General features: G+C 41.0%; 1 protein-coding gene across 4 annotated transcripts in view; it reads right to left on the reverse strand.

Moving 5' to 3' along the window:
• Nucleotides 1-15,500, reverse strand: part of ABCC6 (ATP binding cassette subfamily C member 6) — a 63,103-nt gene that overhangs the window by 42,274 nt on the left and 5,329 nt on the right. For 2 of the 4 annotated variants that reach the window (XM_020972429.2, XM_020972428.2), the window contains exons 2-10: nt 13,278-13,454; nt 11,480-11,605; nt 11,163-11,300; nt 8,632-8,757; nt 8,179-8,240; nt 5,969-6,100; nt 4,746-4,958; nt 3,882-4,059; nt 847-1,008 (exon numbers count right to left, since the gene is read on the reverse strand). In XM_020972429.2, coding sequence (XP_020828088.1) covers nt 847-1,008; nt 3,882-4,059; nt 4,746-4,958; nt 5,969-6,100; nt 8,179-8,240; nt 8,632-8,757; nt 11,163-11,300; nt 11,480-11,605; nt 13,278-13,454 — 1,314 coding nt within the window. Of the gene's footprint in view, nt 1-846; nt 1,009-3,881; nt 4,060-4,745; nt 4,959-5,968; nt 6,101-8,178; nt 8,241-8,631; nt 8,758-11,162; nt 11,301-11,479; nt 11,606-13,277; nt 13,455-15,099; nt 15,397-15,500 lie in introns of all 4 variants that reach the window. The other 2 variants (XM_020972430.2, XM_020972433.2) reach the window with 2 other exon arrangements.

Here is a 15,500-nt window from a genome sequence, read left to right on the forward strand (position 1 = left end):
GGAGGAGGAGGAAAAGAAGCAGCAGCAGTAGCATTGTTGAAAAATTAAGTAGAGAAACCACATTATTCCTAAAGGTACCACAGATATTGAAATATCAGTACTTAATACACATGCATGCACTCAATGACATATTTAAATACTAGAAGGAAAGTTAACCATATTATAGGGAGAAACAGAAACTATTTAGTAAAACTATAATAGTTGGAGAACCGTAATGGGTCTATTTTGGACCTAAATAAATCTAAAAAGATGCATAAGAATGAAATTAGACCCTAAATAGAGTTTTAGAACAGTTGAATATGATCCATGACGATTAATGGATGGGAACTAAAAGGAATATACATATTCCAATCTATCTATGACATCTTCATGAAAACTGACCATGTGCCAGGGCATAAAATACTTATAAATAAATACTTTCAGGCAGCATGGTTTAATGGAAAGAGTTCTGTACTGTATTTGAATTCAGAGGACCTGTGTTCAAATCCTAGCTCACCCCACTTACTATCTGGGTGACCTTGTTTAAGTCACTTAAGCTCTTGAGCTTTAATTTCCCCATCTGTAAAATGAAAAGTTTGGACTATGTGACCTTTAAATCCCATTCAAGCTGTAAATCTATGATCCTATGACATCTGATACCACAAAATAAACCTGTGGGGAAGGAACAGAAGGCATTATACTGTCCCTGTTCAATAGACAGGTCAACCAGCATAACATGATTAAGGGAATAGCATGATTAGGTTTAAGGTGTTCTTGATTACACAGTAATGAAGTTTTCAATCGGATGTAGGTTACTCCTTGTTTCTCAGTTCCTTACGAGGAAGCCTAGGTTCCCGTGGCTCCTACCTGCCAAAGGAACGTGAAGCAGAGGGTCATCCAGACCACAGGGAGCCACAGACCATTCAGATACAGAACAGCATCCATCAGCCGCTGTACATCCACAGACACGAGGTTGATGATCTCTCCCACTGCAGCAGTTTTCCGCATAGCGCTTGAGAGAGCTAAAACCTGGGTTAGGAAAAGAGTAAAGGTGTCTTAAGTTCCACGGGAAGGGGAGCTTTCCAGAGGAAAGAATGCTGAGGACTTAGAGTAGTAAGTCTCGGGTAGCTGGAAGTAGAGAGGACTTAGCCACCACACTCAGGGAGCAAAGACAGAGCCCATCAGGCTTCCTGTCACTTTTTTGTTTGTCTTGCATAGATACTAACTCTTGTATTCATTTAGCTCCTTACTATCGGGTATATTATAGTCAGGGATGTACTGGAGCCAACACTTATTGGTTGTGCCCATTATTATATTTTCAGTATGAGTATTTATACCTTGGAAATCAGAAAATACTACAAATCAGGGCTTGATTTTTTTTTAAATTATTTGTTTGATTTGTCTAAACCAGGGTTAGCAAACTACAGAAGCCTACATACATATAATTTATATATATATAATAAAATATAATTTTATTACATTTTAACTTAAAGTTATAAATTTTATTATATTTAAATACATAAACATGATTTTATTTTAAAATATAAATACATATATAAAATATCATTTAAAATTATATTTTAAAATGTAAAAACCATTCTTAGCTCCTGGGCCATATAAAAATAGGCTGTTAGTGGGCTGTAGTTTGTCTACACCTGGTTTAGAGTCAAGAAAATGATGGAGAAAATGTTAATAATGTGGATTAAGCTTAAAAGTGTGTCATATATACATTTTCCAAGGCACCCCCTTTCCCCCCCCCAATTTGTTGTTAAACATTTACTAGCATATATCTGATTATAGCCCTTGCTTCAGGTCATTTCCTCCTATATATCCAGTCTATCTGCCAAACAGTTCACTCCTTTGTTTCAAACCAAACTTAGTGAACCAGGATCCCTTCCCTGGCTTCCCCAGTGGGACAGAATCTGAGGCCCACACAAGATGAGAACATATCTTCAGGATATGGACAGGGAAAGAACTTTTCTCTCAGTCCCTCTGAAACAGAAGTACAATCTAGTCTTGTGTGTAGAAGTAGCATGATTTGAAGGGTGCCCATGAGGGCCTCCCTTAAAACAAAACAAAACAAATACTATACTATTCAAGTACTATGGTACCAGAAATTCCACCATTCCTTTTCTACTAAACCAGACCTCTTTTAAGATTTAAATGCTAATTCAGAGCACAATGGGATAGGCCTGTAATCCATTTGGCCATTGGTAGGATGAAGATCTTTTGAGTTTAAAAGTTCTGAGCTGACTGGGCTAGGCTGATTGGATGTCCACACTAAGGCTAAGCATTAATATCATGAGCCCTCTGGGGAAGCAAGTTGGGGGTGGGGGTGAAGGGGTGAGGTGCACCAATTTGCTTAAGGAGGGGAGAACTAGCCCAGATTGCAAATGGAGCAGGTCAAAGCTGTTGTGCCAATCAGAGTGGCATGAAGCCATGAGTAGCCATTATACTTTCAGCCTGGGAGGGAGACTCAACCTTTTAAAGAAAGTAAATGCTGGGAGTGGCCAGTTGGCACAACAGATAGTCATGAACTTGGAATCATAGGACTTGAGTTGACTCAAGTAAACTTGCCACTTCTTACTTGAGGGACCTTGAAGAAATCACTTAACCTCTATAAACCTCAGTTTCTTCACCTGTAAAACAAAGGGTTGATCTCCTAACAGAGAAGGCACAAAAAAGAGACATTTTGGACATGGCCATCATTTTGCTTATCTATACTTCTATGTCACAAAGCTTTCCCTCCCCTTTTCTTTTTCTCAGTTTTCAATGGAGGGTTAAGGGGAGAGGAGGTTTAGCAATAGCAACAGTGATGCCAAAAATAAGAGAGCTATTGGAACATCTTTTTTTAAATGAACAGAAGAGAACAGAAGGAAGTTCAGAAGGAAGCACAGACAAGCAGGAAAGTTTTGAAAGTAATATACAGAATTTTTTGAAAAGAAAGCAGTATGAATTGGACAGTCACAGTTACACAGAGAATCTCCTCTGCATTCTGCTGTGTATGTGAAAATGATCTTTGTAAGGTGTTTAAGTTCAGAATAAAAATATTTTTTAAATTAAAGGGTTAGATCAGATGAGGAACATTCTAGCTCTAGCTGTTATTATTGTAGTTCAGTTGTTTCAATCATGTCCTACTCTTCACAACACCATTTGAGGTTTTCTTGGCAGAGAGATTGGAGTGGTTTGCCATTTCCATCTCCAGCTCATTTTACAGGTAAGGAACAGAGGCAAACAGGGTTAAGTGACTTGCCCAGGGTCACACAGCTAGTAAGTATGTGAGTCCAGATTTGGACTCAGGAATGTGAGCCTTCCTAACTCCAGGCCCAGCACTTTATCCACTGCCCCACCTAATTGCTACCCATGAGATTAGTTACAGAAATACCACCTATGGGGCAGTAAGGTGGCACAGTGGATAGAGTACCGGCCCTGAAGTCAGGAGGACCTGAGTTCAAATCCAGCCTCAGACCAAACACTTGACATTTACTAGCTGTGTGACCCTGGGCAAGTCACTTAAGCCCAACTGCCTTAAAAAAAAAAAGAAAAAGAAATACCACCTAGCTGTCCATGGGAGTAGTTACAGAAATATTAAATTAATTCACACTAAAAAGTAAGTTATCAGTTCCTTGTTCCTTTAGTAGAGAGTACTGAGTGGCTGAATGTCTATGGGGAGATGGGAAAGATGCTAAAAGGAAAAGGGCACAGAAATCCATGGCAGACCAAGTTTCTTCACAGTTTCCTGAGGTTCCTATCACAGGAGGTTATTGAGGTTTCTCTCCTTATCTTTCCATCCCTACATATTAGAAGGGATTTAAGAAGACTCATTCACCAGAAACATTCCCAGTATCTCAGGGTTCTTGACATCCTGTGGTTACTGATTTGGCTGGAGGGGGTGCACTTACCTTCCTGTACACCAACCCCATCACAGCTGTCCTAAGCCTTAGCTCCAAGACCATGACCACATACATGTGGCGTTGCTCAAACAGGGTTTGCAGGCAGGCAGAAAGGAAAAGTAGCACTGCATAGAAATAGCCCTTCCAGGCTGGAGCTTCAGGGTCACTGATGAACTCTAGAAAAAAGCTCCAGGAAAAAGGACAACCAGTGAGAGAAGACATTGCAGGGATCATTTGCCTAAGTCTGGCCTATCTCTTTTCAAGCGACACTCATCTTTAAATTATTATTGATGACGATGATGATAGCTAGCATATATAGAGCTTTAAGATTTGCAAAGCATTTTCATATTTTATCTTATTTGGTCCTGACAACAACCCTGTCGAGTAGAAGCTAGTATTATCCCATTTTGCAGAGGAAGAAATTGAGACTGAGAAAGGTTAAGTGTCTTGCTCAGGGTCATACAGATAGTAAGTGCCTGAGTCAAGATTTATTTTAGAAAGCTTAAAAAAAAAGTTTTACTGATGTATTTTGTTTTCACATTACAAACCTCTAGAGATTTGAACTCAGATCTTTGTCATTCCAAGTCTAGTGCTTTCTCTACTATGACACCTAGCTGCCTCAGCACGGATTGGATGAGATTAGTTATTTTCTTGGTTTTCTTTTTCTTCTCTCATTTCTTTTCTCACCCCTTCACTTGTACCTGACCCAGGCTTCCACTCCAAGAGCAAGGAACAAGGAAGGAAAGGAAACATCTAGAGAAAAGGAACATTGAAACTGGGGACCATCAGTACTCTCCTTGGGGCTGCCAATTAAAGAATGCCACCCTTGGAGGGGCAGAAAACAAATGGGGCAGTTCTTGCAGCTGGACCTACCTCAGGATCTTCGGGATGGCAAACCTGAAGATATCACAGATGATTAAACTGAGAGTCCCAAGGAGGAAGGTGATGTTAAACACTTTCCAGATTGCCTTCAGCAAAGGGAGTCGAAAATTCTGATGCCTCTGCAGGAAAGCTTCAGTCTCTGAAGGGAATGTTGGGTCAACTCTCTTTTCTTCACCCCTTTCAAATCTCACTTCCTGTTTGGTACTTAAGAAAGGAAGAAGCATGTTCTAAATCAGACTAGCTCCCAAGGGACAACTTCCCTTACTTGTTCTTAGTATACAAAAGTAATGCTACTGTTCCATCTGCTTAGAGTTCATAGAATTAGAAAAATTTATTTGGAAAGGATATTGGTAGCCAACTAGTCCATTTTCTTATTGTTCAGTCGTGTCTGACTCTTTGTGACTCCATTTGGGGTTTTCCTGGCAAAAATACTAGAGTGGTTTGCCATTTCCTTCTCCAGCTCATTTTACAGATGAGGAAACTGGAACAAAAAGGGTTAAGTGACTTGCTCGGCATAACACAGCTAGTAAGTGTCTGAGGCCAAATTTGAACTCAGGAAGATCCAGGCCTGGCACTCTATCCACTGTGCCATGTAACCACCCTGGATTTTTCAAGTAGTATAAATGCATTTGCTCTGAGCCACCCAAATTCCCTTACTCAGTCTCCTTGTGACCAAGGGCACAGGCATATGAAAGCTAGGGTTAAGTCTTTGTCTTGAGAACACAGTGAAGCTACCTCATTAAGCACCACAATCCCTCCAACTGAACCAACTGGACCGACCTTTGATACAGGTATGAAAAAATTCCTTGATGGTGGGGGTGGGACCCAGCTTTCAATAAATAATCCTTTTAACCTTTGACACCCTGGAAAGCTAATATGAAACCATCCTTGCAAACAGAAAATAAAAATCGCCTTGATGTCTTGTCGCTCAGACTTACTATAGGGTGAGTCTGAGCAAATGTCTCTGAAGGAATCTATACCTGTAAGCTCTAAAAATGTAATACCTATAACTTATTGAAAATTAGAAATTAGCTGATAGTCACTTGAGAGGAAAGGTGGGAGGCAGGATAGGGGGAAAGTAGGGTGAATAAGGAATGGTTATGATTTGGTTGAGAGTACCCTGAGAAGGAAAATAGGATAATACCAAAACTAAAGTTTGCTGGATTCTCAATTGTTCGTGAGCTAGCTTGGCTCCTGCCCTTTGGAGCACTTACCACTGGGTTTCATTACAGATTTTCTTCCATTCTCTTTCAAGCTGGGATATGATTTCCTCAGATGAATTTTCTTTCCCAAGTGACCAGAGGTCATCCAGCTCTAAGGGCTTCCTGTAGCCCTGCCACACTAGCCTATTAAAAAACATATCCTTCAGGCAGTTACCAAAGACAACCCCATCACCTCCTTATAACCCCATCTTATCTTTTGTCAACTGAAGGAAGAAGAAGCTCTGTAAAGAAGTCTACCATGTGCCAGGCACTGGGCTAAGTGCTTTACAAATATTACCTCATTTAATCCTCACAAAAACCTTAAGAGGTAGGTGATCATATTATCCTCATTTGACAATTGGGGAAACTATAGGTACTGTTATTATCCCCACTTCTACAGTTTGGGAAAATGAGGCAAAGAGGTTAAAGTGACTTGCCCAGGGTCACACAACAAGTAAGTGTCTGAGGCTGGACTGGAACGTGGATCATTCTGACTTCGGGCCCAGTGCTCCATCCATTGTACTACCTAGCTGTACTCTATGTGCTAGTCAGAGTGTACTAAGAGCTATTCCTTGAACTCAATATTTCATTTCCTTTGTGCATTCATACAAGCTGTCCCCCATACCTGGAATGTACTCCTCCCTGCTGCTTTCAGAATTCTTTTCCATTAAGTCTTAGCTTGGGTCCCACTTCCTTCTCTCTCTCTTTAAATAAACTGGCATTTATTTTTCTATGTACTATCCCTGAAGTTGAACATAGGTCTTTTGAGGGCAGGGCGGAGCAGAGCTTGTCTTGTTTTTATCTTTGTATCTCAGCACCTGGCATAGTACCTTGCATATTATAGGTTCTTAATAAATGTTAAATGGATTGCTGGCCTTTGAGTTTACTGAAAGCTTGGGCAGCCAGATGTGGTGACACATGCCAGTAATCCCTGCTACTGGGGAGATCTCTTGAGCTCAGTAGTTCTAAGCTGCAGTAAGCCAATTAGCATTAAGACCAGCATCAGTACAGTGAGCCAAGGGGCTTGGCAGTGGAGTTGAGGGATCACCAGGTTCTCCAACAAGGGGATGAACTGACCCAGTTCAGAAATGGAGCAGGGCAGATCTCCCGTGCCAACAAGTAGTGAGATTAGACCCATGAGAAACCACTGCAATTCTAGCCTAGGACAAAACGGGAGACCAAGTCTTTAAAAGAAAAAAAGAAAGAAAAAGGAAACATGGGCACTCCTGTTTTGCTGAGGAAGCAACCAAGCAATTCCTCTTGATACTGGTATCTCAGCTGAGGCCACACTCAGTGTGACTGTGTACCAAACTCAGCTTGACCCTTGGACACTGGAAAGTCAATACTCAGATTCCAAGATGTTGCTGAGATCACCAAAGAACAAACTTTTAAGCACCAATAAACTGAATTCAAGGGGCATAGCTATTGTATTGGCCCCAAGAAAAGGGAAACTACAACAAAGACAGTTGCATCAGTTATACCTGATGACACTGAGGGACACTGTCAGATCTGAGAGACCTTGTGGGATTGGGTGATCAGAGATAGGAAGGGCACTAAAAGAAGAGATGGAATGGTGTGGCAGTGGAAAGATAGCTGGCTTGTGTGTCAGAGGATCTGGGTTTAAATACGGGCCCTGCTATTTACTACCTGTGTGCCCTTTGACAAGTTCATTTGTCCTTTATGAGCTCCAGTTACTCCCTTTGTTAAATAGGAAGGTTGGACTTTTTGATCACATAATGACAGAGATGTAAGGGACCTTATAGGTCATTGTGTTCAACTGGCATCTGACCCATAATTCCTTCTACAATCACAGGGAAACAGATTTATCGATTTATAGATTTAGAGCTGATAGATACCTTAGAAGCCATCTGGTCCAATCCTTTCACTTTACAAATAAGGAAACTGAGGCCCAGGTAGATTAAATAAGTTCCCGAAGGCCATCCCTAACAAGTGGTTGTCTAGCCTTTTGCCTAAAGAGTTCCCCTGTCCCCTCCCTAGTGACATAGAACCAACCTCCAAGGTAGCCTTTTCTACTTTTGGACAGCACTAAATGTTAGCAAAGTCATTCCTCTTTAGAGCCAAAAACTTCCTTTCTGATGTCCCATCTGACTCTACAGGCTATGATGCTTAAAGCAATTAAATCCACAGTGGAAGGACAAAATAATGGTCAAGAGCTTTACAGGGCAGTTAATTAAATACCCTGCTACTTCTTTTTTTCTTACCTAGAAAACCACCAGAATGTGGCTTTGGAAGGAAGTGAAGCTCCAGATTCAGGACATGGATTCTGGAAGAGGCAGAAGGAAGTTGACTTTTGATGTACCAGACAGGATCACATGTCCTATCTTTCTCAAAGTCCCTTACAAAGTGTTAGGTGCTCAATAAATAGTTGACTAATTTTAGAGTCATAGACTCATAGACTTGTAAAATGTTGGAGATCCTACAGTCTACCCCACCTTCAGTTGAGGAAAACTGGCCTTTAGAGGTGACACAGTTAGTTAGTAGTAGAGTAGTAGAGGCAGCACTAAAACTCAGGTTTCCTGAAGTCTGGTCTTACTGTACTACACCATTACCTTGCTCCTCTTTCATGGGGGAAGGTCCAGATGCTCAGAGCAGGGGCTTGCTCTCTCCATTTATTTTATGACAGGCTGGGGAAGAGTGATATGGTTGGCACTTACTGAGTCATGAAGGATTTCTGAGAAGAATGGAAGCTGGTCAGCTAGGAAGGACAATACAAACTGTGCACCAATCAGAGCTGAATAAAAATAGGTTATGAGGTGGTAGAAGGTGTCTTCTGGGAAGCCCTGTGAAGTATAAAAGCAATCAATAAATCCACAAACATTTATGAAGCATCAACTGTGCACTCACCACTGTGCTAGGTGCAAGGGATATAATGAATCCCTTCATGTGTAAGGCAGAGTAAGAAGGGTCTCACCTACCTTTTTTTCCCTTTGGGGGAAAAAACCTAGTTAAATTAAAAGTGTGGGAAGGAAAAGTTAGAGAAATTAAGAAAAATGCCAGAGTAGGAATGCTGCAGCTAGGTGGTATAGTGGATACAGAGCTAGGCCTGGAGTCAGAAAGACTTGAGTTCAAATCCAGCCTCAGACATTTACTAGCTGTATGACCCTGGGCAAGTCACTTAACCTTGTTTGCCTCAGTTCTTACCTGTAAAATGAGCTAGAGAAGGAAACTGCAAACCAGTCCAGTATCTTTGCCAAGAAAACCCCAAATGGGGTCATGACTGAAATGAACAACATCAAAGGATGCTGGGGCAAACTCTTTTAGAATGCCTCCCATAGGCGTCACAAGTAGTTTCTGATTCACATTTATCTGTATCCTATAGAAAGTGTTAGCTAGGGCTAAAGACAGGGCATTTGCCCAAAAGTGGCTGTGGTGGCTATAGGAAGGTGACATTTGGTACAACAGACTGAGGTGGAGTCACAGACGTGAGCACAAGTCCTGACTCTGCTGCTTAATATTTCTATGACTTCGGGGTTACAGGATCATAGAGTTAAAACTAGAAGGGACCAGAGAGATCATTGAGTCCACCCTGTCCTCCTGCCACTTTACAGATGAAGAATTTGAAGGTTCAGAGACATTAAGTATCTTGCCTAGGGTTATACAGATAGTAAATGCCTTAGGCCAATTCAAAACCCAGCTTTCTTGACTCCAAGTCCAGTATGCTATGTCCACTGAGTCACTCTGCCTCCAAAGCAAGTAATTTATTCTTTTTGGGTTAGAGTGAAGGTTGCAGCCCTTTTACATCTCATCTATAATCATATGGTACTTGCAGGTTTATAGGGCATTTTGCCCATATACTTATGTGAAATTCACAATTACCCTCTGAAGTAAGGTACAACATCAATAGGTATTATTGTCCCCATTTTACAAATGAGGAAACTCAGACTCGTAGGGGTCATTGCACATGGAATCAGAGGGTTCTCAGGATATGAATCCGGGTCTCTTTTGACTCCAGATTGGGCATTCCTATTACAGTAGCTGCAAGGGAAATCCCTCCCCTCTACCAAACACCTCCATGAATGGTAGGTAAGGAGTCTTATCCCTCTCATTCTCCCTTGCTTAGTTGTATCTGTCTTAAAAAAAACACCATTCCTAATTTCCTGCCATGATAATTTCTCCTCCCTTCATCTTTAAACCCTACAATTATTTGCAAGTAATAATAACAAAAATTGACATTTATTTAGAGCTTTAAAATTGGCAGAGCATCTTACATATACTATCTCATTTGAGTGCTATAGTTCAGTGATATTATGGGTTTAAATAAATTTATGGGTAAGCCTAAGAGGGGAACACTATGCAAGCATTGCTTCCATGGCAAAATTTATTTCAGCCCCCCCCCCAAATTTCATCCTAAAACTGATTTACATATTCTATTTTGCAATAGAATCCATTTGCCAGTCAGGGATTGCCTTGATTGTTTAAGGGTGATGATGTTTAATATTGATTAATATTATGTTAATTATTAATGTTATGTTAAGTAATAATATCACTATGTTAATTTCTGTTTCCTCCCTTTGTTGTTGTTGGGTTTTTTTGGCTAGGCAATGGGGTTAAGTGACTTGCCCAGGGTCACACAGCTAGTAAGTGTCAAGTGTCTGCGGTCACATTTGAACTCAGGTCCTTCTGACTTCAAGGCTGGTACTCTATCCATTGTGCCACCTAGCTGCCCCCCCAAATAGAGGGTATTTAGTAAATACAGCAACTCACCTGGAGGGATGTAGAGGTTAAGGGGCTTGCCCAGGTTCAGACAGTAAGTATGAGAGGTGGAATTTTTTACTCAGATCTGGCTGCCTCCAATCCCAGCACTCTATCTTTTATACCACATTGCTTCTCACTTTGTGGATCATGGTCATGCAATAAATGGGGCAGCTATGTGGCACAGTGGACAGAGTGCCATGCCTGGAGTTAGGAACTCTAATCTTCATGAGTTCAAATCTGGACTTCAGACACTTACTAGCTGTGTGACCCTAGACAAGTCACTTAACCTTGTTTGCCTCAGTTTCTTCATCTGTAATGAGAAGGAAATGGCAAATCACTCCAGTATCTCTGCCAAGAGAACTCCAAATGGGGTCATGAAGAGTTGGACAAGACGGAAAAACAACTGAACAACAATAAATATCTATGGAACTGAACTGAATTGCACACAGCCTGGGTTCCCAAGCTTCCACTATGTCCTTCATCCACTTACTCCTTGCTGGTGTTGGTACACTGTGACACTGACTGTGGCCACCATGGAGAGGAAGCAGAGTAGCCAGTAAATGAACAGCACTCCTGACGACCGGATGCCCTTCTGTCTCTCTGAATGAATGAGGAATACTGCCAGTATCTTAAAGGAGAGAAGCAACAGCAAGGGCATTTCAGGGCCTGAAGAAAATCCAAAGTCTTCACCCCCAAGAGAAAATGAAAACACTCTTGCACCAGGACCACATTTGGTTTTCTCTCTATCCCAGCTTTCCTTATTGCCTCTAGGAGGCATTCTAAAAGAAGCTAAGCTCTAGTTATTACCGTGGTGATGAACCATACTGTAGGACTGATCAGGAATTCAGAGGCTTGAGGGGTTCCTTCTTTGATTTTCCAGAGAGTGAAGATTATGTTAGAAAAGCACAGGAGGATCAAGGTGAATCCAAGCACCTAATAAGAGTAAGAAAATTCATTTGAGTTTGGACCAGAAAAGCAGAAAGCCAAGGTGATCGAAAGCCATGTATTGATTTCCCACACACCCAGTGGACAGAATGTGGGACTTGGGAGTCAGGACGACCTGAATTCAAATTCTGTCTCAGTACTAATGGTGTATGACCCCAGAAAAGTCACTTAATTTATCTCAGCCTCAGCTTCCTCATCTGTAAAATAGGGATAACAATAGCACATACCTTAGAAGATTGTTGTGAGGATCATAAGAGTTAACATATGTAAGGTGTTTTGTAAACCTTAAAGAACCATCGAAATGCTAGCTATTATTATTATCATCATGACACAAAGGACATACTCAAATTGGAGGATACCGAACTGCAAAGGCACCTTAGAAATCATTTAGACCAGCCGTTTCCTTTTATAGATAAGGAAATTGAAGGCCCAAAGATGAAAAATGATTCAGGGAGTGACACAAATCAGGGTTGTGACAAGGACAAGGAGACAGATCCAGGGGTCTTAGAGGAATCAGAATAAACCTGGGGCCTTGAATCCTAGGGAGATGAATGAAGACCAGAATGGAAAATGATTTGCAATCTTGAAGAGGATTACTGCTCCCTCATTACCCTTCTTTGCCAGCACAGGCAAATAAAGCTATTATTACATATAGAAAAAAAATAGCATTCAAAGAAGAAAATATGTTCAGTATCATTGTCAACTATGGTTAAACAAAACATAAAGATCTGAATTACAGGGAGATAGTAGTACCCCCAAAGACACTAATCAGAAGTAAAAAAAGAAGGTGGGGATAGTAGCGGCAGGGAGTGAAAAACTACATAATAGGGGCAGCTAGGTGGCCCAGTGGGTAGAGCACCAGCCCTGAAGTCAGGAGGACATGAGTTCAAATCCGGCCTCAGACTAAACACTTGACACTTACTAGCTGTGTGACCCTTGGCAAGTCACTTAACCCCAAGTGCCTTAAAAAAAAAAAAGAAAAAGAAAAACTGCATAATAAAAGCTCATTCAGTTTCTAATTGTACCATGCTTTCAAGACTGAAGTTTAACCTCTCTGAGATTCAGTTTTCCTATCTGTAAAATGTGGATAATAATAGAACCTACCTCATGGAGTTGTTGTGAAGATCAAACAAAATAAAGTATGTAAAGGGTTTTATTAACCTCAATATCCTATTATGTAAATGTAAATGATTGTCTCTTCAGCCGTTATAATCTCTCTCATCCTTTGAACTACTTAAACATTTATAATCTGTAAACTATAATTTAGCCTTTAGTTATAGATTGTCTTGTACTGTTCTCTGATTATTCCATCTGTAATAATTAACCTCCCCTCCCCTCCCCCATTAGACTGTAAAATTCCTTGAGGAAACAGAGTTTGACTTCATCTACATCCCCAAAGTGTTTAACATAGTGTTGAACCCATGGTAGCTGGTCCTTCATAAATGTTTATTGGTAAGTTGACATCAAACTCATAGCAGGGCCAGAAACCCCATCAGCTGCTGCCATTTTAGTCTTTTTTTTTTTAAGGCACTTGGGGTTAAGTGACTTGCCCAGGGTCACACAGCTAGTAAGTGTCAAGTGTTTGGTCTGAGGCTGGATTTGAACTCACGTCCTCCTGACTTCAGGGCCGGTGCCACCGTGCCACCTAGCTGCCCCCTACCATTTTAGTCTTGAAGAGGCGTGACATCCGAATATAGCCCTTGTTGTTGTAGCGAAGGTAGAGGAAGTAGAAGGGGCTAATGACCCACAGGTAGATTGAGGGGAACCAGGTCACAGCTGCATTCAAGAGGCATGGGCTGAACGTCTGGAGTCCCAGCAGCTGGGTCTCATTCCAACTCTGTACCAAGGCAAACATAGAGATGGATTATTATTGGGGTACTCTGGTATCAAGGTTGATTTATCCTAGATGTAGGGGTTCTGAACTTGGGGTCCATTAACTTGTTTTTAAAAAATGTTTTGATAATTACATTTCAGCAAAATTAATTTCCTATGTAATTCTATGTATTTTATTTTACTATTATTGTGAGGAGGTCCATAGGTTTCATCAGACTGCCTAAGGGGTCAATGACACAAAAAAAGTTAAAGACCCCTGCTCTAGAGGATCACTGGATATATATCTGATGATGTAAAGACATACTTTTCAGTGTGCAGAAACACCTTCTTGCAACATAAAGAGGTCAATCCAAATGGGCTTTACCTGAACATTTGACTTTTTCCCAGCTTGGACTAGAGGCAGGGCTGCTACTACTACCCTTGTGAGCTACCATTTTCTCCTATGATGATCCAGGTCCCTTTCACCTCTTGTCCCAGGTAAGAAGTTAGTTCAGAAGTTGCCACTGGCATAGGAAGACTATACTTCCTAACCTACATTCCCTGAGACCAGCAAATAAGTACCCTTTTCTCATCCCCATCATCATAGTCAAGCTTGTTCTTTCAAAGGCCTGTCTCTCTTGTACCACTGATTTTCATCTATTCTCCCTGTCCCTCCTAATATGCCGCGGCAAATTATGGCAAGGAGCTTACTTCATTTAGTTATGGGTTTCTTGTTGTACTTAGCGCAATGTGTTGTATAGAGTAGGTGCTTAATATATGTTTGCTGAATCTTACAAGTATATAAGGGGACTGAGAAATGAAAGAAGTTAGTAAATAATATCATAGTGATTAAACAATCAGTAAGTACTTAGATTGCGAGCTCCTTGAGGGCAGGGACTGTCTTTCGCCTCTTTTTTGTATCCCCAGGCTTAGCCCACAGTTCCTGGCACATACTAGGTACTTAATAAATGTTTATTGACTGTCTATTAAGTACTTACTATGTGTCAGCCACTGGTGTTTGGATCAGAAACCTTTCAATCAACCAACAAGCTTTTATCAAGCACCTTCTACCTACTTTGTGCCAGGTACTATGTTAGACACCTGGATACAAAGTCAAAAATGAAACAGTTCCTGCTCTCAGCTTATGGTCCTTGAATGAATGGAAGAAAAAAAAATTATTAAGTATTGACTATGTACAAAGCATGATGCTAGGAGCTGGGGATACAAATAGGAAAAAACTAAGACAGTCTCTGCCGTCAAGTAGTTCACATTCTAACAGGGAGTGACAACACTTGTAGAAGGTTTTAGCAGCAAATCACATGGAAAGTTGCCATGATCCCTAAGGTGCATGGTGAATCATGGTAATGCATTTGATTTAATGTCATTTCCACTGACAAAATCATATCATTTTCTGATGCTGAATCATTTGACAAGGCCAAGGACTCTGATGTTGAGAAATTTATTTGAGCTCTTTTCCCCCTAGGACTGAGTTGACATAAAGGGAAGAATGTGCCCTGTATTTTTGTGAATATATTTATACTTCTGTTCTTGCTATATCTTCTCAGTAAAACTCTCTTTTTTTCGTAAAAGCTAATAGTTGTTAACTGATTAAATGATATTGTGGTGCCAATCACTGGGTCAATCCATGATATTGTGTAGAAGGGGCCTACCTTCCTCATTACCACCACCACCTCCAACTGCTGATCAACTGGCACTGACAGGCAGATGAGCACAAGAGTGGCTGCATCCCCTTACTGACTGGTCCAGCTTCCATACAGCCTTACAGTCATCACCTGGGGAAGCAACTCATGTGAGGGGAGGCCATGCATCCCAAACAACTGTCAATCAACTGCCACATACAGTACAAGCAGATCAGCCTCGAGGGAGAGTCAGGAGCCAGTAACATGTGCCAAGCAAGTCTCCTCAGATCTTGGTGGTGACAGCCCAGGACTCTGAACCTAAGAGACCTAGTAATAGGAACATTTAAAAAATGACATTAAAGAAGTGGCATTAACAACTGTTTTGCCTCTGTACCATAAGGATCTTGGGACTTTTTCACCTGACCCTCCAT

Source organism: Phascolarctos cinereus, unplaced genomic scaffold, assembly GCF_003287225.1.
Source record: "Phascolarctos cinereus isolate Bilbo 61053 unplaced genomic scaffold, phaCin_HiC Scaffold_4;HRSCAF=312, whole genome shotgun sequence".
Classification (NCBI taxonomy): Eukaryota; Metazoa; Chordata; class Mammalia; order Diprotodontia; family Phascolarctidae; genus Phascolarctos; species Phascolarctos cinereus.